Source organism: Malus domestica, chromosome 13, assembly GCF_042453785.1.
Source record: "Malus domestica chromosome 13, GDT2T_hap1".
Lineage (NCBI taxonomy): Eukaryota > Viridiplantae > Streptophyta > Magnoliopsida > Rosales > Rosaceae > Malus > Malus domestica.
Window position 1 is genome coordinate 29,401,073 of NC_091673.1, and position 26,887 is coordinate 29,427,959.

The 26,887-nt window shown below is 40.2% G+C and overlaps 1 protein-coding gene across 2 annotated transcripts; it reads left to right on the forward strand.

Annotated features, from left to right (window-relative positions):
- The first annotated feature begins 1,766 nt into the window (after positions 1–1,766).
- Positions 1,767–26,579, forward strand: LOC139190714 (uncharacterized). 2 transcript variants are annotated; one of them, XM_070811162.1, is made up of 2 exons: positions 1,767–1,991; positions 24,761–26,069. In XM_070811162.1, exon 2 carries the CDS (start codon positions 24,771–24,773, stop codon positions 25,941–25,943), a length of 1,173 nt encoding a protein of 390 aa, XP_070667263.1. In that variant the 5' UTR covers positions 1,767–1,991; positions 24,761–24,770; the 3' UTR covers positions 25,944–26,069. The 2 variants fall into 2 exon arrangements, with proteins under 2 accessions (XP_070667263.1, XP_070667262.1); XM_070811161.1 differs by lacking the exon at positions 1,767–1,991 and adding an exon at positions 23,251–23,535 and having other exon boundaries at positions 24,761–26,579.
- The last annotated feature ends 308 nt before the right edge of the window (positions 26,580–26,887 follow it).

A 26,887-nucleotide genomic window follows, 5' to 3' on the forward strand; every position in this document is an offset into this window, starting at 1 on the left:
GCTAGTTCTTATGCATTTTTGTTATGTTTTCTTTGTTAAAGTAGTCTTTTAAGCTACTTTCTTGTGTTTTCAGGTTTAGCGGACGTATTACATGAAATGATACAATTTGGAGCTTTTGGAGCAAAAAGTGAGCTTGAATTGAAAAGGACATGCTTGGAACGCAAGGTTGGGATGGAATTGAAGAGTTGAAGATTTGAGGTTTCCTACTTGAAGTAGGAAAGCTAAGCCTAAAAGTTTCCATTTTGGGTCGATCTTTCCTAAATCGGAATTGGCAACCAAAGTTTCTAAAAGTTGGAAGTTTCTATTCTTGGAGGTTTCCATTTTCGAGAGTTTCTATTCTTGGCGTTGGGCTTTTAGATGACCTAAACCCAAATTTCCTTGTGGACCTTCAACCCATGCCGAACCCTAGGGCCTAATCATCTAAAATCTGCCATGTTAAACCCTAGTCCATTTCTCCTAAACCCAAGCCGCACCTTTCCACCTAGAAGCCCTATTTTACAAACCCTAAACCCTAGTCCACTTAAGTGCCGCACCTAACCCTAGCCCATTGTTAAAAATCTGATTTCATTAGGGTTTCTAAGTGCCTATATATACCACCCTTACACCCTAGCCGCAGATATCATTCCCTCTACACAAATCAGAAAATCACCATCACCCTAATCCCCTCCTTGCCGCAGCCACCACCCATTCCAGCAACCTTTCCCACCTTTTGCCGCAGCTTCCATCCATTCCAGCACCATTCCACACATCCATACACCATTCTCCACCTCCATAAACCATTCCCACACCTTGCCGCACCACCATACTATCCTATCTACCTTTCAAAACCCAAAAACACATCCAGAAAACTCCATTCACGCCAGAACCTGTCCCTCACCTTTGCCGAGCCCAACCTTCACCCAACTCCATATTTTCTGACCCCAAACCTTCCTAGCCGTGCCCTACACCCATCCTAGACATTTTTCCACCATTCTCCCTCGTCCAAAATCATCCAAAACTACCCAAAAATCCCCTAAACCCTCTCTGCCGCAGCAAGGAGAAGAAGAAAGAGGAGCTTGCTGTGCAGAATTCAAAGTGGAATTCTTTGGCATTTTAGGTGTAATCTTTCTTATGTCTTCGATGTTTCAATTCAATAAACTTTGTGTTGTGAGTATGAGGAACTAAACCCCCTTAGTTGGGGGGTGATTCGAAACCATGTACATGCTTGCAATTTGATTCGATAACATTCAGTTGTTATTTCATAAGTTATGGATTCAATTCGTTCATCTATTTGATTGATAACTTATTTGTGTATGTTGATTGAGAGTGCACGCTTAGTTTTCATGCATGAATATGATGCTAGATTATGAGGGAGTTTCACCTAATAGTTACAATCTTATAATCACAAGTAGTGAAGATCGCTTGAAAACGATCGCGTTGAATGAATTCTTAGCATAAGTTTCATGCAATTCATAGTAACAAATGCTTCGTCAATGCTTATGTTTTTCATAGAACGTAATGATTCTTGCTTGTATCTCTATTATGCAATTCATGTAGGGAACTTGTAGGGAATGTTTTGGGTTGTCGTATGCAATCATCCAACTTAATAACTTGTGGAAAAACTGAGGGTTAATTAGTGCAATTCACGGTTAACTTGGGGCGTTGAGTATTCATAGTTTATCGGAAGAACAACTGAAAATCGTTTTGTTTGCAAGTGTGACATGTGTGGAGAAGAACCTCCTAACTAGCCTTTTAACCATCTATTTCACCAAAATCGTTTTTACAATCTGCCCTATTTCCAATCTGTTTTCTTTAGTTTAATTTTCGTCAAAACAAAATCCCCCTTTAATTTGAAGTCTTAGATTAGTTAGAAAGTGTTTTGATTTGTGTTTCTAAGTATTTTGATTCAAGTTTTCATCAAATTTCGTCCAAATTAGTGTAGGTGCTCAAAACTGCCCAGAAAGTGGTTTTTAGGCAGTTTTGAGCCTTCTAGTTGCTGTTTTGGTTTTTAGGTTTGTTTAAGTGTTTTAACTTTTAGTTTTGCATTCTTTGAGTCTAGTTTAGTGTTTTTAACTTTGATTTTGAGTGTTTAAGTCAGTTTCCAAGCGTTTAGCAATCCCTCCTAATCCCCGGTCTAGAACGATCCCTACTTACATCTTTGCTACAATTTGACAAAAAGAGGGTTTAATTTGTGTGTCAAGTTAATTTTCACATCAGTGGGGAAATAGGGTTGGATGAATTTCTGAATTGTGTAGCAATGATATCCCCGCGGCAAGGATGTAAAACACATATATATAGGCACCTAAAACCCTAAAGAAATCAGATTAGACTATGGGCTAGGGTTTAGGTGCGGCAAAGGGCTTAAAGTCCATCAGAAAATAGGGTTTCTAGAACATTAGGTGCGGCCCAAACCCTAGGGGAGATAGATTAGGGTTTAACTTGGCAGAAATTAGGTGATTAGGCCCTAGGGTGCGGCATAGGCTTAGGATCCACAAGGAATTAGGGTTTAGATCATCTCAAAGCCCAAAGCTAAGAATAGAAACTCACGAAAATGGAAACCTCCAAGAATAGGAACTTCCAACTTTAGAAACTTTGGTTGCCAATTCCGACTTCTTTGTTCTTCACTTTTATTTCTTCATTTCTTGAGCTCCTTTGACCTTCAAACTCGTCCATTCCTCGTGCTCCATTAGCATACACAACATTCCGGCTCAATTTTGCTCCAAAAAGCTCCAAATTGCATCATTTCATGTAATATGTCCTTTAAACCTGAAAACACATGAAAGTAGCTTAAAAGACTACTTTAACGAAGAAAACATAACGAAAATGCATAAAAACTAGCTAACTAAGGCGCATAAATATGCTCCTATCAAATTCCCCCACACTTAGCTTTTGCTAGTCCTCGAGCAAAACAAAGAAACAAAAGAAAAACAAAATGAAACAAAACAAACAAAACACAACCTAAACCTTCCAACATTTGCCTCAGGGATTTCCAATGCACATGACGTATTAAAGATTGTTATCCCCACAGATTTGAGTCATCTTTACACAAGCACATACTTAATTAAAGCCACTACTCACTAGTTCACAAGTAATCAATTAAAACAATGCTTTGAATGTAGTAACATGCCTTAGAGAATTCCCTCAATTCCTTACAAGATATACACTCTATTTTCACTCAGATTTTCTAACTCCACACCCTACACTAGTCATATGTGAGAAGATTGATGTAGATATGAAAACGAATGCTCACATATATGTTTCACAAAGAACGCAATTTCTAGAGTTAAGAAGCATGTTTAGATATGATCTCATGAATGGAATGCTACTACTTAGATGCGAGAACCAGTGACACCATATGCTCATACCAAATTCAAACTCCACAAATTGAAACGCATAACACTCAAGATAGAAGTTAAGGGTTGTAACGGGGCTTGGGGTGTTGGTTAACAAGGAAAGGATAGGGAAAACAAACGTTCTTCAAGCAATAATAAGCAAAGCACTGAAATTGAGACTTAGAATTCACTTAGATTGCAGAAATTAACTTTAAAACACAAGGGGAAGACTTAAACAACTCCTTAGGGCCGAATTCATTGTTTTGGACCCTTACTTCAACAAACAATAATTTGGAACTCTTTTTCTCAACTTTTCAACTCTTTTTTCAAACTTTTCATATTTTTTTCTTCAATTTTTCTTTTTCCACGAAACTTTTTTCTTTTCTTTTCTTTGCCGTGCCTATGGCACACAATTCCTCATGAAAAACACTTCCCCCACACTTATTTTCTGCTAACATAGATCAAAAGGAATTCAATTTGAATCATGATTTACTATGCTTTAAGAACAAGGGTATGGATAGTCCTAATCTAGGCTAGGTGAGGGTAATGTGGGTTAACAAAGAAAAGGCTAAACAAGGCTCAACGGGGTTAAACTTAAACATATAATGGAGTAGGGCACACGGCTTTTTGGCTAAGGTGGTGGTCACTACACAACTTCATCTTGAATATGTGTTATGCAATTCAATGACATGCTTTGAATGAAATGGGCATGAGTTCTAGCATTTGGAACTAAATGATGAAACGCCTTCTAAGTAGTAACCAAGCAAAGAATAATGAGATCAAGCAACGACTTAGAAAACAAAGAATGCACAGATTTTAACTCTCCAAATAAACGTTTAGGCTCAAGTCTCACAAGGTTGTAGCGTTAGTTTGAGTTCCTTCCTTCAAGCATGTTACAAAAACTGATTTTTTTTCTTTATGATTGCATGTGAATTCATAAGTTATAACCACAACTAAGCATAAACAAAGAGTAAATCAAACTTTCATCCATGTTAATCACTCTCTTTAACAGCCATGTAATTACAAACCGAATCCTCATCATTGTGTTGGAAGGTACCCTAAGACACAAACAAACACACAAAAACAACTCTTTTTGGGTTTTTTAAAACAAATTTTTCAAATTTTTATGTGATTTTCGGATTTTGGCATCAAAACACATTAAAACACACCAAAACTGCTCAAAAACACTTAAAAACAGCAAGGAACAAGTCTCCAAGTTAAGGGTGATAAAATCCCACGAATTTGCATCTAAAACACTTAGTTACCCCCCCCACACTTAAATCAAACATTGTCCTCAATGTTTCAAGCAGAAAACCACACTAAACAAAAAGAAACACACAAACAGCAAGTAAACAACAAAACTGGGCAGATAAGAAACAAGCAACAAAGTGAAGGGTTTTAGGAACGCAAATCTGGAATTGGAGTGACTCCTTGGTCTTCCTTTGTTGAATTGCATGGGTTGCCTCCCAAGTAGCGCTTTCTTTAACGTCGTACAGCCGGACGAAAAGCCCATTCACTCCTCAATGGAGCCCACGGCACCCAAAGAAATATCATCCACGGTTTGTTCAACAAAGTTCTCATAATATGGCTTCAAACGGTGTCCGTTCACTTGGAATTCATGACCTGTTTTGAGACTTTGAATCTGGATGGCACCATAAGAAGATACGTTAGTAATAACAAACGGTCCAATCCACTTAGAACGTAACTTACCGGGAAACAAACGTAAACGGGAATTGAACAATAGCACTTTCTGCCCAATTGAGAATGATTTCCCACGGATCATGTTGTCATGGAAAGCTTTGGTCTTTTGCTTGTAAATGCTTGCATTATCGTACGCCTCGCGCCGTATCTCATCAAGCTCATTCAATTGCAATCTCCTTTGACTTCCTGCTTCCTCGAGGTTCATGTTAAACTTCTTGATGGCCCAAAGTGCTTTGTGCTCCAATTCAACAGGAAGATGGCACGCCTTGCCGTAGACAAGTCGGAAGGGGGACATCCCAATGGGTGTTTTGTACGCAAATTAGATAAGCACACAAATTAAACCCTCTTTTTGTCAAATTGTAGTAAAGATGTAAGTAGGGATCGTTCTAGACCGGGGATTAGGAGGGATTGCTAAACACTTAAAAAAATAAAAACAAAGTTTAAAACACTAAACTAGACTCAAAGAATGCAAAACTAAAGGTTAAAACACTTAAACAAACCTAAAACTCAAAACGGCAACTAGAAGGCTCAAAACTGCCTAAAAACCACTTTCTGGGCAGTTTTGAGCACCTACACTAATTTGGACGAAATTTGATGAAAACTTGAATCAAAATACTTAGAAACACAAATCAAAACACTTTCTAACTAATCTAAGACTTCAAATTAAAGGGGGATTTGTTTTGGACGAAAATTTAACACAAAACAGAAACTTTAACTAGCACAGATTGTAAAAACGATTTTGGTGAAATAGATGGATAAAAGGCTAGTTAGGAGGTTCTTCTCCACACATGTCACACTTGCAAACAAAACGATTTTCAGTTGTTCTTCCAATAAATTATAAAGACTCAATGCCCCGAATTAAACGTGAGTTGCACTAATTAACCCTCAGTTTTTCCAGAATTTATCAAGTTGGATGATTGCATACGACAACCCAAAACATTCCCTACAAGTTCCCTACATGAATTGCATAATAGAGATACATGCACGAATCATTAAGTTTTATGAAAAACATAAGCATTGACGAAGCATTCGTTACTATGAATTGCATGAAACTTATGCTAAGAATTCATTCAACGCGATCGTTTTCAAGCGATCTTCACTACTTGTGATTATAAGATTGTAACTATTAGGTGAAACTCCCTCATAATCTAGCATCATATTCATGCATGAAAACTAAGCGTGCACTCTCAATCAACATACACAAATAAGTTATCAATCAAATAGATGAACGAATTGAATTCACAACTTATGAAATAACAACTGAATATAATCAAATCATATTGCAAGCATGTACATGGTTTCGAATTACCCCCCAACTAAGGGGGTTTAGTTCCTCATACTCACAACATAAAGTTTATTGAATTGAAACATCGAAGACATAAGAAAGATTACACCTAAAACGCTCAAGAACTCCACTTTGAATTTCTGCACGTCAAGCTCCTCTTCTCTTCTCCTTGCTGCGGCAGAGATGGTTTTGGGGGTTTTTGGATGTGGTTTTGGTTTAAGAATGGAGTTAGGATGATATGGTGGTGCGGCAAGGTGTGTGGATGGTGTAGGGAAGTGTAGAATGGTGTATGGAGGTGGATGGTGGCTGCGGCAAGGTTGGGAAATAGGCTGGAATGGATGAAGGCTGCGGCAAGGAGGTGTATGGGTGATGGTGGCTGCGGCAAGGTGTGTGGAATAGGGTTTGATAATATCTGATTTGTGGAGAGGGATGTGTTGTGCGGCAAAGGGGGTAAAACACCTATATATAGGCACCTAATACCCTAATTAAATCAGATTGAAACAATGGGCTAGGGTTAAGGTTTGTGAAATAGGGCTTCTAGGATGGACATGTGCGGCATGGGCTTAGGAGAATTGGATTAGGGTTTAACATGGCAGAAATTGAATGATTAGGCCCTAGGATGCGGCATGGACTTAGGGTTCACAAGGAATTAGGGTTTAAGTCATCTAAAAGCCCAAAGCCGAGAATAGAAACTCACGAAAATGGAAACCTCCAAGAATAGAAACTTCCAACTTTAGAAACTTTGGTTGCCAATTCCGATTTAGGAAAGATCAACCCAAAATGGAAACTTTTAGGCTTAGCTTTCCTACTTCAAGTAGGAAACCTCAAATCTCGAACTCTTCAATTTCATCCCAACCTTGTGTTCCAAGCATGTCCTTTTCATTCCAAGCTCACTTTTTGCTCCAAAAGCTCCAAATTGCATCATTTCATGTAATATGTCCTTTAAACCTGAAAACACATGAAAGTAGCTTAAAAGACTACTTTAACGAAGAAAACATAACAAAGATGCATAAGAACTAGCTAACTAAGGCGCATAAATATGCTCCTATCAAATTCCCCCACACTTAGCTTTTGCTAGTCCTCGAGCAAAACAAAGAAACAAAAGAAAAACAAAATGAAACAAAACAAACAAAACACAACCTAAACCTTCCAACATTTGCCTCAGGGATTTCCAATGCACATGACGTATTAAAGATTGTTATCCCCACAGATTTGAGTCATCTTTACACAAGCACATACTTAATTAAAGCCACTACTCACTAGTTCACAAGTAATCAATTAAAACAATGCTTTGAATGTAGTAACATGCCTTAGAGAATTCCCTCAATTCCTTACAAGATATACACTCTATTTTCACTGAGATTTTCTAACTCCACACCCTACACTAGTCATATGTGAGAAGATTGATGTAGATATGAAAACGAATGCTATGTATCACAAAGAACGCAATTTCTAGAGTTAAGAAGCATGTTTAGATATGATCTCATGAATGGAATGCTACTACTTAGATACAAGAACCAGTGACACCATATACTGATACCAAATTCAAACTCCACAAATTGAAACACATAACACTCAAGATAGAAGTTACGGGCTGTAATGGGGCTTGGGGTATTGGTTAACAAGGAAAGGATAAGGAAAACAAACGTTCTTCAAGCGATAGTAAGCAAAGCAATGAAATTGAGACTTAGAATTCACTTAGATTGCAGAAATTAACTTTAACACACAAGGGGGATACTTAAACAACTCCTTAGGGTCAAATTCATTGTTTTGGACCCTTACTTCAACCAACAATACTTTGGAACTCTTTTTTTTTTACTCTTTTTTTTTTTTTTTCTTTTCTTTGCCGTGCCTATGGCACACAATTCCTCATGAAAAATACTTCCTCCACACTTGTTTTCTGCTAACTTAGATCAAAAGGAATTCAATTTGAATCATGCTTTACTATGCTTTAAGAATCAAGGGTTTGGATGGTCCTAAACTAGGCTAGGTGAGGAAAACATGGGTTAACAAATAACGAAGGCTAACAAGGCTCAATGGGGTTAAAACCTACAAATCACAATGACATAGGGCACACGGCTTTTTGGCTAAGGTGGTGATCACTACACAACTTCATCTTGAATATGTGTTATGCAAATCAATAACATGCTTTGAATGAAATGGGCATGAGTTCTAGCATTTGGAACTAAATGATGAAACGCCTTCTAAGTAGCAACCAAGCAAAGAATAATGAGATCATGCAACGACTTAGAAAACAAAGAATGCACAGATTTTAACTCTCCAAATAAACGTTTAGGCTCAAGTCTCACAAGGTTGTAGCGTTAGTTTGAGTTCCTTCCTTCAAGCATGTTACAAAAAAAACTGATTTTTCTTTTATGATTGCATGTGAATTCATAAGTTATAACCACAACTAAGCATAAACAAAGAGTAAATCAAACTTTCATCCATGTTAATCACTCTCTTTAACAGCCATGTAATTACAAACCGAATCCTCATCATTGTGTTGGAAGGTACCCTAAGACACAAACAAACACACAAAAACAACTCTTTTTGGGTTTTTAAAACAAATTTTTCAAATTTTTATGTGATTTTCGGATTTTTACTTCAAAACATACTAAAACACACCAAAACTGCTCAAAATTACTTAAAAACAGCAAGGAACAAGTCTCCAAGTTAAGGGTGATAAAATCCCACGAATTTGCATCTAAAATACTTAGTTACCCCCCCACACTTAAATCAAACATTGTCCTCAATGTTTCAAGCATAAAATCACACTAAACAAAAAGAAACACACAAACAGCAACTAAAACAACTAAATAGGCAGATTAGTAATAAACAGCAAAGTGAAGAGTTTAGGAACGCAAATATGGAATTGGAGTGATTCCTTGGGCTTCCTTTGTTGAATTGCATGGGTTGCCTCCCAAGTAGCGCTTTCTTTTACGTCTTGCAGCCGGACGAAAAGCCCATTCACTCTCCATTTGTGCCCACGGCACCCAAAGAAATATCCTCCACGGTTTGTTCAACAAAGTTCTCAAAATATGGATTCAAACAGTGTCCGTTCACTTGGAATTCATGACCTGTTTTGAGACTTTGAATCTGGATGGCACCATAAGAAGATATGTTAGTAATAACAAACGGTCCAATCCACTTAGAACGTAACTTACCGGGAAACAAATGTAAACGGGAATTGAACAATAGCACTTTCTGCCCAATTGAGAATGATTTCCCACGGATCATGTTGTCATGGAAAGCTTTGGTCTTTTGCTTGTAAATGCTTGCATTATCGTACGCCTCGCGCTGTATCTCATCAAGCTCATTCAATTGCAATCTCCTTTGACTTCCTGCTTCCTCGAGGTTCATGTTAAACTTCTTGATGGCCCAAAGTGCTTTGTGCTCCAATTCAACAGGAAGATGGCACGCCTTGCCATAGACAAGTCGGAAGGGGGACATCCCAATGGGTGTTTTGTATGCCGTACGATACGCCCAAAGTGCATCATCTAACCGTAAACTCCAATCCTTCCTCGTTGGTCCAACGGTCTTCTCTAGGATTTGCTTGATCTCACGGTTGGAAACCTCGGCTTGCCCATTAGTTTGAGGATGGTAAGGTGTAGAAACCTTATGGGTGACACTGTATTTCCTCAATAACGCTTCAATGGTCCGATTGCAAAAATGTGACCCTCCGTCACTAACGATCACTCGTGGCATTCCGAACCTTGCAAAAATGTTAGTTCTAATAAAATCTGCAACCACCTTAGAATCATTAGTCCGGGTGGCCTTTGCTTCCACCCACTTCGACACATAATCAACCGCAAGCAAAATATATGTAAAACCATACGACGAAGGAAAAGGGCCCATAAAATCAATACCCCAAACATAAAAAATTTCAACATTTAGGATAGAAACCTGCGGCATTTGGTCCCTAGCACTAATACCACCCATTCGTTGGCATTTATCACATGTTAAGCAAAAAGTTTTAGCATCTTTAAAAATACTAGGCCAATAGAATCCACATTGTAACACTTTAAGGGCAGTGCGTTGTGTGCCAAAGTGCCCTCCACATGCATATGTGTGACAAAAACTCAAAATTGAATAACATTCAGAATCGTCCACACAACGACGTACAATCTGATCGGGGCAAAATTTCCATAAGTACGGATCATCCCACACATAAAACCGTGCATCATGCCTAAGTTTATCACGTTGGTGCCTAGTGAACTCACTTGGAATACGTTTTGACACCAAATAATTAACAATATCTGCATACCAAGGTGCACTAACCTTAATGGACAGCAATTGTTCATCGGGGAATGTCTCCAAAATCGGCAAAGGCTCCTCATTATGCACCATTCGGCTTAGGTGGTCAGCCACCACATTTTCACTTCCCTTCTTGTCCCGAATCTCTATGTCGAACTCTTGAAGTAGCAATATCCATCGAATTAGCCGTGGCTTGGCCTCCTTTTTGGTGAGCAAGTACTTCAGAGCTGCATGATCAGTGAAAACAATTTCTTTAGTTCCAATTAAATATGATCGAAATTTATCTAAAGCAAAGACAACGGCAAGGAGTTCTTTTTCCGTAGTGGAGTAGTTCAATTGTGCATCGTTCAACGTCCGTGAGGCGTAGTAAACGACATGCGGCCTCTTGTCCTTTCTTTGTCCTAAAACAGCTCCTAAAGCATAGTCGGACGCATCACACATGAGCTCGAAAGGTAGACTCCCATCCGGTGGAACAATGATGGGTGCCGTGGTCAACAACTCCTTGAGTTGGTTGAATGATGCCGTGCACTCCTTTGTGAATTCAAACGCCACTTCTTTTTGTAGGAGTCGGCAAAGAGGTTGTGCTATCTTCGAGAAATCTTTGATGAACCTACGATAGAATCCTGCATGGCCAAGAAACGAACGAACCTCTCTAACCGAAGTCGGAGAGGGTAAGTGACGTACAAGATCTATTTTCGACTTATCAACCTCAATACCTTTTTCAGAGATTATATGACCTAAAACGATGCCTTGTTTAACCATAAAATGACACTTTTCCCAATTAAGTACAAGGTTAGTTTCAACACAACGTTTTAGGATCAAACTTAGATTATGCAAGCAACTATCAAACGCATCACCAAATACACTAAAATCATCCATAAACACTTCAATTATCTTTTCTACGTAATCAGAAAATATGCTCATCATGCATCTTTGAAATGTAGCAGGTGCATTACATAAACCAAAAGGCATGCGACGATATGCAAATGTTCCAAACGGGCATGTAAAAGTGGTTTTTTCTTGGTCCTCGGGTGAAATAACAATTTGATTATAACCAGAATAACCATCAAGAAAATAATAGAAAGCATAACCCGCTAACCTCTCAAGCATTTGGTCAATGAACGGCAATGGGAAGTGGTCCTTCCTCGTGGTGGTGTTTAGCTTCCTATAGTCAATGCACACCCTCCAACCGGTTTGAATACGTTGAGGGACAAGCTCATTCTCGGCATTAGCTACCACCGTCACTCCGGACTTCTTTGGCACGCATTGAACGGGCGAAACCCACTTACTATCCGAGATTGGATAGATAACCCCACAATCTAGAAGCTTTATGATCTCCTTTTTCACTACTTCCATCATCGGAGGGTTAAGACGGCGTTGAGCCTCTCTAGTTGGTTTGGCCCCCTCCTCAAGAAATATGTGATGCATACAAGTTGTAGGGCTTATACCTTTAATATCGGCCAATGTCCAACCTAGGGCAGATTTGAACTCCTTCAAAACTCGAAGCAATTTCTCCTCCTCTTGTGCCGTGAGGGAGAAGGAAATGATGGCAGGTAGTGTTTCATTTTCTCCCAAGAAAATGTACTTCAAATGGCTTGGCAAAGGCTTGAGTTCAAGGATAGGTGCCTGAATTATGGATGGAAGCAATTTGTTAGTCGAAATGGGAATGGACTCACGGTTAGTATACTTACCATCAAGCTTAGGTGAGGACTCAAGGGCAGCCACAACTTCAAGTAATTCCTCACTAGGGGGCACGGCATGGGATGACTCATGTATGCCGTGGGTATGCATGCAATCTGCCCCCTTTGTTTTGAGTTCCATGCCTCGTGTAATGACTTTTTCAAGCGCATCGTCATTTAAATCGTCGAGATATCCCTGCGCCAAAGAGTCAATTATATCAATAGAAAAGCATGAATGGTCCTCACTAGGGTATTTAATGGAATCAGAAAGATTAAAATTAACAACTTCCCCATCGAATTCCATGGACAAAGTTCCACTATACACGTCAATCTTCGTCCGGGCCGTCTTCATGAATGGCCTTCCAAGTAGAATGGGCAGCGAAGGAGCATGGTCCGATTCATCCATCTCGAGGACATAGAAATCCGCCGGGAAAACTAAATGATTAACCTGCACAAGAACATCTTCCAAAACTCCCTTTGGATAGGCGTTAGATCTATCGGCCAATTGTATTATTACCCCATCATTTTTCAATGCTCCTAAGTTCATAGTTGCATAAATGGAATATGGCATAACATTTATAGAAGCACCTAAATCAAGCATGGCAGATTCAAATCTAGTGTTCGCAATGACACAAGGAATGCTAAAGCTACCTGGATCTTTGCATTTGGGAGGTAGTTTGCGTTGCAAGATGGCGGACACATTCTCACCTACCTTTACCACTTCCTTAGTCGACATCCTCTTCCTAGTGGTACACAACTCTTTCAAGAACTTAGCATACCTTGGAACTTGCTTGATTGCATCTAACAAAGGTATGTTAACTTGAACTTTCCGACAGGTTTCAAGGATATCCTTTTCTGCCTCTTCTTTCTTCGTTTGCATGAACCTACTAGGAAAAGGCACAATTGAAGGGAAAACATTAGTATGAACTAAATTTGACACATTTTTACCTTTGTGGGACAAATTGGGCAGATTTGGGGCCTTAGGGACTTGCGGCAAAGGTGGAACCACCTTTGCCGTGGGCAACCTTGATTCCTCCTCTTCCATTTGCAAAATTTCATCCTCGTTATGACCTGTTTTTGATGAAGAACCTGCCCCAACCTCCTTACCACTTCTTAGGGTGATTGCTTTTGCACTTTCGAAACCTCCCTTCGGATTTGGAATGGTGGAACTTGGAAGTTGTCCGGGATCTCGAAACTTACTAAAACTCGGCAATCTGCCCAATTTGTTTCTCAAGTTGATCCACCCTCTTATCTTGGTTTTGCATAGCCTTTGCTTGATCTTCCTGCCCATTAGACAACTTAGTTAGTATCTTAAGAAGTGCATCATTGTCAAGAGACGTACCTGAGGCACTTGGGCCGGATTGAGCTTGATTTTGGGGTGGGCCGTAGGTTTTGGGAAAGAACCCCGGGGGTTGTTGCCTAAAGCCTCCTTGGTTTTGAGGCTGTTGGGGATCCCTCCACTTGAAATTTGGGTGGTCTCGCCACCCCAGATTATATGTGTTGGAATATGGATCATGTCTTGACTGATTTTGGCTTTGAAACCCAATGGCATTCGCACTCTCCCATCCGCCATTCTCGATGAGTTGAGGACATTTTTCGGAGACATGTCCTTGGATAGAACATACGCCACATATCACAGGTCCTTGCATCTTCATTCCCTCGGCCATCTGCGAAACAATAGAAGTAAGATTAGCCAATTGTGAATGAAGATCGGAAGTTGCACTTACCTCATGTACTTGGTGCCGTGGGGGTCCTCTTTGGCCTACACCCTCGTACTGTTGAGCGTTCAACGCTCTATTAGCAATCAAGACCTTGGCAGCCATGGGTGTTTTATCCACCAATGCTCCCTCCGCCGAAGCATCAAGCATTTGACGTTCTAGAGGTAGGAGACCCTCGTAGAAGTATTGCAAAAGCAACTCCTCCTTCATCTGATGTTGTGGACAAGAAGCAACAAGTGATTTAAATCGTTCATAATATGTAGGAAAAGACTCACCTTCTTCTTGCTGAATTCCGCTTATCTTTTTGCGTAGGAGGATGATGCGAGAAGTTGGAAAGAACTTCTCCAAGAACGCTCTCTTCATACTCTCCCAAGAAGTGACAGTGCCGGGAGCTAACTCATATAACCAATCCTTGGCTTTATCCATCAAAGAGAATGGAAAAGCCTTCATCTTCAAGATATTTCCGTCAACATTGACGGGAGTCATACTAGAGCAAACTACTTCAAATTCTTTCAAATGTTTGTTAGGATCTTCCATGGACAAGCCATGGTATTTAGGAATATGATGAAGCAAACTTAACTTTAATTCAAACTCATCCGTCTTACCTTGGGCAGCCATGGGGTATTGAATGCACAAGGGTGCGGCATTATCCAAACCCGAGGCGGAAAGCTCCCTGAGTGTACGATTGTCCATGGCCATGCCTTGGACTTCTTCAAATATCCCTGCCGTGGCTTCCTCCTCCTCTTCTTGTACGTTTTCTTCAAGGTCAGATTCGGAACTGGGTGGATGATGCTCTTGCTGGTTTCTAGCTCTTCTCAACTTCCTCTCAAAATCGTCGTCAAAATCCAAGATGTTCGCACGAATCGGTTGAGAGCTTCGAGTCATACATTAGTACCTAATAAACAAGAAACAAAATTAGGTCAGAAACTTAAACAAAGTCAGAAACAAAGTGAAATAAAAGAAACAATAACAATCCAAGGGATTAGCAATTTTGCTAATCCCCGGCAACGGCGCCAAAAATTTGGTGCGATTTAGATAAGCACACAAATTAAACCCTCTTTTTGTCAAATTGTAGTAAAGATGTAAGTAGGGATCGTTATAGACCGGGGATTAGGAGGGATTGCTAAACACTTGAAAACTGACTTAAAAACATAAAAACAAAGTTTAAAACACTAAACTAGACTCAAAGAATGCAAAACTAAAGGTTAAAACACTTAAACAAACCTAAAACTCAAAACAGCAACTAGAAGGCTCAAAACTGCCTAAAAACCACTTTCTGGGCAGTTTTGAGCACCTACACTAATTTGGACGAAATTTGATGAAAACTTGAATCAAAATACTTAGAAACACAAATCAAAACACTTTCTAACTAATCTAAGACTTCAAATTAAAGGGGGATTTGTTTTGGACGAAAATTTAACACAAAACAGAAACTTTAACTAGCACAGATTGTAAAAACGATTTTGGTGAAATAGATGGATAAAAGGCTAGTTAGGAGGTTTTTCTCCACACATGTCACACTTGCAAACAAAACGATTTTCAGTTGTTCTTCCAATAAATTATAAAGACTCAATGCCCCGAATTAACCGTGAATTGCACTAATTAACCCTCAGTTTTTCCAGAATTTATCAAGTTGGATGATTGCATACGACAACCCAAAACATTCCCTACAAGTTCCCTACATGAATTGCATAATAGAGATACAAGCACGAATCATTAAGTTTTATGAAAAACATAAGCATTGACGAAGCATTCGTTACTATGAATTGCATGAAACTTATGCTAAGAATTCATTCAACGCGATCGTTTTCAAGTGATCTTCACTACTTGTGATTATAAGATTGTAACTATTAGGTGAAACTCCCTCATAATCTAGCATCATATTCATGCATGAAAACTAAGCGTGCACTCTCAATCAACATACACAAATAAGTTATCAATCAAATAGATGAACGAATTGAATTCACAACTTATGAAATAACAACTGAATATAATCAAATCATATTGCAAGCATGTACATGGTTTCAAATTACCCCCCAACTAAGGGGGTTTAGTTCCTCATACTCACAACATAAAGTTTATTGAATTGAAACATCGAAGACATAAGAAAGATTACACCTAAAACGCTCAAGAACTCCACTTTGAATTTCTGCACGTCAAGCTCCTCTTCTCTTCTCCTTGCTGCGGCAGAGATGGTTTTGGGGGTTTTTGGATGTGGTTTTGGTTTAAGAATGGAGTTAGGATGATATGGTGGAGCGGCAAGGTGTGTGGATGGTGTAGGGAAGTGTAGAATGGTGTATGGAGGTGGATGGTGGCTGCGGCAAGGTTGGGAAATAGGCTGGAATGGATGAAGGCTGCGGCAAGAAGGTGTATGGGTGATGGTGGCTGCGGCAAGGTGTGTGGAATAGGGTTTGATAATTTCTGATTTGTGGAGAGGGATGTGTTGTGCGGCAAAGGGGGTAAAACACCTATATATAGGCACCTAAAACCCTAATTAAATCAGATTGAAACAATGGGCTAGGGTTAAGGTTTGTGAAATAGGGCTTCTAGGATGGACATGTGCGGCATGGGCTTAGGAGAATTGGATTAGGGTTTAACATGGCAGAAATTGAATGATTAGGCCCTAGGATGCGGCATGGACTTAGGGTTCACAAGGAATTAGGGTTTAAGTCATCTAAAAGCCCAAAGCCGAGAATAGAAACTCACGAAAATGGAAACCTCCAAGAATAGAAACTTCCAACTTTAGAAACTTTGGTTGCCAATTCCGATTTAGGAAAGATCAACCCAAAATGGAAACTTTTAGGCTTAGCTTTCCTACTTCAAGTAGGAAACCTCAAATCTCGAACTCTTCAATTTCATCCCAACCTTGTGTTCCAAGCATGTCCTTTTCATTCCAAGTTCAGTTTTTGCTCCAAAAGCTCCAAATTGCATCATTTCAAGTAATATGTCCTTTAAACCTGAAAACACATGAAAGTAGCTTAAAAGACTACTTTAACGAAGAAAACATAACAAAGATGCATAAGAACTAGCTAACTATGGCGCATAAATATGCTCCTATCAGTGCTCCAATTCAACAGGAAGATGGCACGCCTTGCCGTAGACAAGTCGGAAGGGGGACATCCCAATGGGTGTTTTGTACGCCGTACGACACGCCCAAAGTGCATCATCTAACCGTAAGCTCCAATCCTTCCTCGCTGGCCCAACGGTCTTCTCTAGGATTTGCTTGATCTCACGGTTGGAAACCTCGGCTTGCCCATTAGTTTGAGGATGGTAAGGTGTAGAGACTTTATGGGTGACACTATATTTCCTCAGTAACGCTTCAATGGTCCGATTGTAAAAGTGTGACCCTCCGTCACTAATGACCACTCGTGGCATTCCGAACCTTGCAAAAATGTTAGTTCTAATAAAATCTGCAACCACCTTAGAATCATTAGTCCGGGTGGCCTTTGCTTCCACCCACTTCGACACATAATCAACCGCAAGCAAAATATATGTAAAACCATACGACGAAGGAAAAGGACCCATAAAATCAATACCCCAAACATAAAAAATTTCAACATTTAGGATAGAAACCTGCGGCATTTGGTCCTTTGCACTAATACCACCCATTCGTTGGCATTTATCACATGTTAAGCAAAAAGTTTTAGCATCTTTAAAAATACTAGGCCAATAGAATCCACATTGTAACACCTTAAGGGCAGTGCGTTATGTGCCAAAGTGCCCTCCACATGCATATGTATGACAAAAACTCAAAATTGAATGACATTCAGAATCGTGCACACAACGACGTATAATCTGATCGGGGCAAAATTTCCATAAGTACGGATCCTCCCACACATAAAACCGTGCATCATGCCTAAGTTTATCACGTTGGTGCCTAGTGAACTCACTTGGAATACGTTTTGACACCAAAAAATTAACAATATCGGCATACCAAGGTGCACTAACCTTAATGGACAGCAATTGTTCATCAGGGAATGTCTCCAAAATCGACAAAGACTCCTCATTATGCACCATTCGGCTTAGGTGGTCAGCCACCACGTTTTCACTTCCCTTCTTTTCCCGAATCTCTATGTTGAACTCTTGAAGTAGCAATATCCATCGAATTAGCCGTGGCTTGGCCTCCTTTTTGGTGAGCAAATACTTCAGAGCTGCATGATCAGTGAAAACAATTACTTTAGTTCCAATTAAATATGATCGAAATTTATCTAAAGCAAAGACAACGGCAAGGAGTTCTTTTTCCGTAGTGGAGTAGTTCAATTGTGCATCGTTCAACGTCCGTGAGGCGTAGTAAATGACATGCGGCCTCCTGTCCTTTCTTTGTCCTAAAACAGCTCCTAACGCATAGTCGGACGCATCACACATGAGCTCGAAAGGTAGACTCCAATCCGGTGGAACAATGATGGGTGCCGTGGTCAACAACTCCTTGAGTTGGTTGAATGATGCCGTGCACTCCTTGGTGAATTCAAACGCCACTTCTTTTTGTAGGAGTTGGCAAAGAGGTTGTGCTATCTTCGAGAAATCTTTGATGAACCTACGATAAAATCCTGCATGGCCAAGAAACGAACGAACCTCTCTAACCGAAGTCGGAGAGGGTATAGAACGGCCTACAAGACACCCATAGGTATGTCCCCATTTCGGCTAGTGTATGGCAAGCCATGCCATCTCCCCGTGGAGCTTGAGCACAAGGCACATTGGGCGGTCAAAACTTTCAATATGGACGTGGACATGGCTGGAAATCATAGGAAGCTCCAATTGAATGAGCTTGAGGAGATTAGGCATGATGCTTATGAGAATGCCCAGATTTACAAGGAGAAGACCAAGGCGTTCCATGACAAGATGATTAGAGGCAAAACATTCTCCATAGGGCAGAAAGTGTTGCTATTTAACTCCCATCTTCGTCTATTTCCCGGTAAGTTACGTTCTAAGTGGGTTGGCCCATTTGTTATCACTAATGTTTTTGTGCATGGTGCAGTCCAAATACAAAGTTTGAAAACCGGCCAAGAATTCAAGGTGAATGGACATAGATTGAAACCCTACTACGAGAACTTTGTTGAGCATGTTGTGGAAGAAATCCCACTAGATGCCGTGGGCTCCAATGGGGCATGATTGTGTTCTTCGTCCGGCTTCAAGACGTAAAAGAAAGCGCTACGTGGGAGGCAACCCATGCATTCAACAAAGGAAGCCCTAGGAATCACTCCAATTCCAGATTTGCGTTCCTAAAACCCTTCTCTTTGTTGTTGTTTCTAATCTGCCATGTTAGTTGTTTAAGTTGTTGTTTGTTTATTTACTTGTGTTTTGTGTGATTTTATGCTTGAAACATTGAGGACAATGTTTGATTTAAGTGTGGGGGGGGGGGGTAACTAAGTGTTTTAGATGCAAATTCGTGGGATTTTATCACCCTTAACTTGGAGACTTGTTCCTTGCTGTTTTAAAGTGTTTTTGAGCAGTTTTGGTATGTTTTAGTGTGTTTTGATGCAAAAATCCGAAAATCACATAAAAATTTGAAAAATTTGTTTTAAAAACCCAAAAAGAGTTGTTTTTGTGTGTTTGTTTGTGTCTTAGGGTACCTTCCAACACAATGATGAGGATTCGGTTTGTAATTACATGGCTGTTAAAGAAGAGTGATTAACATGGACGAAAGTTTGATTTACTCTTTGTTTATGCTTGGTTGTGGTTATAACTTATGAATTCACATGCAATCATAAAATAAAAAAACCAGTTTTTGTAACATGCTTGAAGGAAGGAACTCAAACTAACGCTACAACCTTGTGAGACTTGAGCCTAAACGTTTATTTGGAGAGTTAAAATCTGTGCATTCTTTGTTTTCTAAGTCGTTGCATGATCTCATTATTCTTTGCTTGGTTACTACTTAGAAGGCGTTTCATCATTTAGTTCCAAATGCTAGAACTCATGCCCATTTCATTCAAAGCATGTTATTGATTTGCATAACACATATTCAAGATGAAGTTGTGTAGTGACCACCACCTTAGCCAAATGCCGTGTGCCCTATGTCATTATGTGTTGTAGGTTTTAACCCCATTGAGCCTTGTTAGCCTTCATTATTTGTTAACCCATGTTTTCCTCACCTGGCCTAGTTAGGACCATCCATACCCTTGTTCTTAAAAGCATAGTAAAGCATGATTCAAATTGAATTCCTTTTGATTTATGTTGGCAGAAAATAAGTGTGGGGGAAGTGTTTTTCATGAGGAATTGTGTGCCATAGGCACGGCAAAGAAAAGGAAAAAAAAAATTCGTGGAAAAAGAAAAAAATGAAAAAAGAGTTGAAAAGTTGAGAAAAAGAGTTCCAAAGTATTGTTTGTTGAAGTAAGGGTCCAAAACAATGAATTTGACCCTAAGGAGTTGTTTAAGACTCAAGGGCAGCCACAACTTCAATTATTTCCTCATTAGGGGGCACGGCATGGCCTAGTCCATGTATGCCATGGGTTACACTATAATCTGCCCCCTTGGTTGTAATTTCCATGCCTCGTGTAATGACTTTTTCAAGCGCATCGTCATTCAAATCGTCGAGATATCCCTGCGCCAAAGAGTCAATTATATCAATAGAGAAACATGAATGGTCCTCACTAGGGTATTTAATGGAATCAGAAAGATTAAAATTAACAACTTCCCCATCGAATTCCATGGACAAAGTTCCACTATACACGTCAATCTTCGTCCGGGCCGTCTTCATGAATGGCCTTCCAAGTAGAATGGGCAGCGAAGGAGCATGGTCCGATTCATCCATTTCGAGGACATAGAAATCCGCCGGGAAAACTAAATGATTAACCTGCACAAGAACATCTTCCAAAACTCCCTTTGGATAGGCGTTAGATCTATCGGCCAATTGTATTATTACCCCATCATTTTTCAATGCTCCTAAGTTCATAGATGCATAAATGGAATATGGCATAACATTTATAGAAGCACCTAAATCAAGCATGGCAGATTCAAATCTAGTGTTCCCAATGACACAAGGAATGGTAAAACTACCTGGATCTTTGCATTTGGGAGGTAGTTTGCGTTGCAAGATGGCGGACACATTCTCACCTACCTTTACCACTTCCTTAGTCGACATCCTCTTCCTAGTGGTACACAACTCTTTCAAGAACTTAGCATACCTCGGAACTTGCTTGATTGCATCTAACAAAGGTATGTTAACTTGAACTTTCCGACAGGTTTCAAGGATATCCTTTTCTGCCTCTTCTTTCTTCGTTTGCATGAACCTACTAGGAAAAGGCACATTTGAAGGGAAAACATTAGTATGAACTGAATTGGACACATTCTTACCTTTGTGGGACGAATTGGGCCGATTTGGGATACTAGGAGCTTGCGGCAAAGGTGGAACCACCTTTGCCGTGGGCAACCTTGATTCCTCCTCTTCCATTTGCAAAATTTCATCCTCGTTATGGCCGTGGGCTTTGCTCCCTGTGCTTCCTCTTTCAGCAACTTGTCCTCCTCATCTTGACTTGATTTGGATGTATTTGAGTCCGTTCCAACCTGTTTACCACTTCTCAACATGATGGCCTTAGCGGTTTCAAATCCTCCCTTCGGGTTTACAACTGTTGAACTAGGCAATCTGCCTTGTTCTCTAATTTGCCCCATGAATTCGGCAATTTGACCCATTTGCTTCTCCAAATTATCCACCCGTTTGTCTTGGATTTGTCTCTCCTTATTTTGAGTTTGTACTTCCTGCGTCAAAGTAGTAAGTAACTTAACAACTTGATCATTATCCAAAGACGTACCTGAGGTTGGTGGGGCAGATTGCACTTGGTTTTGATTGGGGACGAATGGCTTTGTATAAAATCCCGGTGGTTGCTGCCTAAATCCTCCTTGTTGTTGGGTTTGTTGAGGATCCCGCCATTTGAAATTTGGATGGTCTCTCCACCCCGGATTGTAGGAATTAGAGTATGGATCATGGCGGGGTTGATTTTGGTTCCCAAAACCCACGGCATTGGCAGATTCCCAACCCCCATTCTCAATCAATTTAGGGCATTGATCGTTGGCATGTCCTTGCATAGAGCACACGCCACACACACTTGGTCCATGAATCTTCATTCCCTCGGCCAACTGAGAAACAATAGAGGTAAGGTTAGCTAATTGGGATTGAATTTCGGGCATAGAACTTACCTCATTCACTTGTGGCCGTGGGGGTTCTCTTTGTCCAACACCTTCGTATTGTTGTGCATTATGTGCTCGGTTGGCAATTAGAACTTTTGCAGCCCCCGGAGTTTTATCCACCAACGCACCTCCCGCCGAGGCATCAAGCATTTGGCGTTCCATGGGAAGGAGTCCTTCGTAGAAGTATTGAATGAGTAGCTCCTCCTTCATTTGATGCTGTGGACAAGAAGCAACAAGTGATTTAAAACGTTCATAATAAGAAGGAAACGATTCACCTTGATTTTGTTGGATGCCACTAATCCGTTTCCTCAAGAGAATGACTCTTGAAGTTGGGAAAAACTTCTCCAAGAAAGCTCTTTTCATACTATCCCAAGATGTAACCGTTCCGGGTGCTAACTCGTAAAGCCAATCCTTCGCCTTTTCCACAAGTGAGAATGGAAAAGCCATCATCATCAGAATGTTCCCATCGACATTTATGGGTGTCATGCTCGAACAAACAACCTCGAACTCCTTGAGATGCTTGTTGGGATCTTCCATGGAAAGCCCATGGTATTTCGGAATGTGGTGCAACAAGCTTGACTTCAACTCGAATTCATCGGTCTTGCCTTGGGCAGCCGCGGGGTATTGAATGCATAATGGTATGATAGGAGCATATTTATGCTACTTAATTGGCTTGTTCTCGTGCATTTAGGTTGTGTTTACTTAGCTATTTTAGTGTTTAAAGTCACTTTTGTGTGTTTTCAGGTTCTAAGGTCAAAGTGTGCAAAAAGAAGCAAAATGGAGCTTTTTGGAGCAAAATGGAGTTTGGAATGCATGTCACATATTTGGAGCCAAGGTTTGGACGAATTTGAAGGCTTGAAGATGATGATTCCTACTTGAACAAGGTTTTAGTGTCAAAGTATGCAAAAAGAAGCAATTTGGAGCATTCTAGAGCATTTTTGGGCCAAGATTGGATAGTGCAAGCATGGAGGCTCATGGATGGACGAATTTGAAAGGCTTGAATTCAGTTAGGGAGCTGCAAGGGGGCCTAAAAACCTGATTTCTAGAAGGCTACATTAGTGCCACATGGTGCCTAATTTCTGCCTAATTTCTGCCTAATTTCTGGTACAAAACCTTTTGGTTTCAACTAAGTTCTAAACCTTTCCTAGCCCTATAAATAAGGATTTGCAGCAAGGCACTAAGGGGGATCACTCATTCACCCAATTTTCGACCATTGATCCAGAAAATAATCCTTCACGCCAGAAACCATTCTCCATCTTCAACAGCACCTATCCTTCATCATTCACCATATTTTCTGATCCAAAACCACCCTAGCCGTCCCATACACCTATCCTACACACTTTTCCACCATTCCACACCATCCATAACCCCCAAAAACCATCACAAACCCCTGGGCCGCAACCAAGGAAGAGGAGGAAGGTTCTTAGACGTTCCTGCTGTGCAATTTAGATTGCTGGAATTTTTAGGTGTGATCTTTCTTATGTTTTCAATGTTTCAATTCAATAAACTTTGTGTTGTGAGTATGAGGAACTAAACCCCCTTAGTTGGGGGGTGATTCGAAACCATGTACATGCTTGCAATATGATTTGATTACATTCAGTTGTTATTTCATAAGTTGTGGATTCAATTCGTTCATCTACTTGATTGATAACTTATTTGTGTATGTTGATTGAGAGTGCACGCTTAGTTTTCATGCATGAATATGATGCTAGATTATGAGGGAGTTTCACCTAATAGTTACAATCTTATAATCACAAGTAGTGAAGGTCGCTTGAAAACGATCGCGTTGAATGAATTCTTGGCACTAGTTTCATGCTCATCATAGTAACGAATGCCTCGTCAACACTTATAGTTCTCATTGCGCTTCATGATTCTTGATTGTATCTTTATTGTGCTCATCACGTAAGGAACCTTTAAGGAATGCTTGAATTGTTGTATGCGCTTTCCCATCCAATTCATTAACTTTAGGAGAACTTGAAGGTTAATTTAAGCGTATCTAATTAACTTGGGGTGTTGAGTTTCATAATTTATTGGGAGAACAACTGAAAATCGTTTTGTTTGCAAGTGTGTCATGTGTGGAGAAGAACCTCCTAACTAGCCTTCTACCCATCTATTTCACCAAAATCGTTTTTACAATCTGCCCTATTTCCAATCTGTTTTCTTTATTTTAATTTTCGTCAAAACAAAATCCCCCTTTATTTTAGAGTCCTAGATTAGTTAGAAAGTGTGTTAGTTTATGTTTTCTAGTGTTTTGAGTCAAGTTATAACATAAATTCGTCCAAATTTGTGTTAGTACTCAAAACTGCCCAGATTGTGCTTTTAAGGCAGTTTTGAGTGTTTATTTGCTGTTTTGGTTCCTTTGCTTTGTTTTGGTGTTTTAACTTTTAATTTTACATTCTTTGAGTCTAGTTTAGTGTTTTAAACTTTGTTTTTACATTATTGAGTCAGTTTTCAAGAGATTAGCAATCCCTCCTAATCCCCGGTTTAGAACGATCCCTACTTACATATTTACTACAATTTGACAAAAGAGGGTTTAATTTGTGTGCTTAATATATTTCGCATCAAATTTTTGGCGCCGTTGCCGGGGATTAGCAATTTTGCTAATCCCTTGGATTGTTTTTGTTTCTTTTATTTCACTTTGTTTCTGACTTTGTGTAAGTTTCTGACCTAATTTTGTTTCTTGTTTCTTAGGTACTAATGTATGACTAGAAGCTCTCAAACGATTCGTGCGAACATCTTGGATTTTGACGACGATTTTGAGAGGAAGTTGAGAAGAGTTAGAAACCAGCAAGAACACCATCCACCAAATTCCGAATCTGACCTTGAAGAAAACGTACAAGAAGAGGAGGAGGAAGCCACGGCAGGGATATTTGAAGAAGTCCAAGGCATGGCCATGGACAATCGTACACTCAAGGAGCTTTCCGCCTCGGGTTTGGATAATGCCGCACCCTTGTGCATCCAATACCCCGTGGCTGCCCAAGGTAAGACAGACGAGTTTGAATTAAAGTCAAGTTTGCTCCATCATATTCCTAAATACCATGGCTTGTCCATGGAAGATCCTAACAAACATTTGAAAGAATTTGAAGTAGTTTGCTCTAGTATGACTCCCATCAATGTTGACGGAAGTATCTTGAAGATGAAGGCTTTTCCATTCTCTTTGATGGATAAAGCCAAGGATTGGTTATACGAGTTAGCTCCCGGCACTGTCACTTCTTGGGAGAGTATGAAGAGAGCGTTCTTGGAGAAGTTCTTTCCAACTTCTCGCATCATCCTCCTACGCAAAAAGATAGGCGGAATTCAGCAAGAAGAAGGTGAGTCTTTCCCTACATATTATGAACGATTTAAATCACTTGTTGCTTCTTGTCCACAGCATCAGATGAAGGAGGAGTTGCTTTTGCAATACTTCTACGAGGGTCTCCTACCTCTAGAACGTCAAATGCTTGATGCTTCGGCGGGGGGAGCATTGGTGGACAAAACACCCATGGCTGCCAAGGTCTTGATTGCTAATAAAGCGTTGAACGCTCAACAGTACGAGGGTGTAGGCCAAAGAGGACCCCCACGGCACCAAGTACATGAGGTAAGTGCAACTTCCGATCTTCATTCACAATTGGCTAATCTTACTTCTATTGTTTCACAGATGGCCGAGGGAATGAAGATGCAAGGACCTGTGATATGTGGCGTATGTTCTATCCAAGGACATGTCTCCGAAAAATGTCCTCAACTCATCGAGAATGGCGGATGGGAGAGTGCGAATGCCATTGGGTTTCAAAGCCAAAATCAGTCAAGACATGATCCATACTCCAACACATATAATCCGGGGTGGCGAGACCACCCAAATTTCATGTGGAGGGATCCCCAACAACCTCAAAACTAAGGAGGCTTTAGGCAACAACCCCCGGGATTCTTTCCCAAAACCTACGGCCCACCCCAAAATCAAGCCCAATCCGGCCCAAGTGCCTCAGGTACGTCTCTTGACAATGGTGCACTTCTTAAGATACTAACTAAGTTGTCTAATGGGCAGGAAGATCAAGCTAAGGCTATGCAAAACCAAGATAAAAGGGTGGATCAACTTGAGAAACAAATTGGGCAGATTGCCGAGTTTGTAGGTAAGTTTCGAGATCCCGGACAACTCCCTAGTTCCACCATTCCAAATCCGAAGGGAGGTTTCGAAAGTGCAAAGGCAATACTTTTGAGAAGTGGAAAAGAGATTGGGGCAGGTTCTACACCATCACAAACAGGTCCCAAAAGTGATGTAAATGTGCAAATTGAAAAGGAAGAATCAAGCATGCCCACGGCAAAGGTGGTCCCACCTTTGCCGCAAGCTCCTAGTTCCCCAAATCTGTCCAAATCAGCCAATAAGAAACTCCACAAATTGAAACACATAACACTCAAGATAGAAGTTACGGGCTGTAATGGGGCTTGGGGTATTGGTTAACAAGGAAAGGATAAGGAAAACAAACGTTCTTCAAGCGATAGTAAGCAAAGCAATGAAATTGAGACTTAGAATTCACTTAGATTGCAGAAATTAACTTTAACACACAAGGGGGATACTTAAACAACTCCTTAGGGTCAAATTCATTGTTTTGGACCCTTACTTCAACCAACAATACTTTGGAACTCTTTTTTTTTTACTCTTTTTTTTTTTTTTTCTTTTCTTTGCCGTGCCTATGGCACACAATTCCTCATGAAAAATACTTCCTCCACACTTGTTTTCTGCTAACTTAGATCAAAAGGAATTCAATTTGAATCATGCTTTACTATGCTTTAAGAATCAAGGGTTTGGATGGTCCTAAACTAGGCTAGGTGAGGAAAACATGG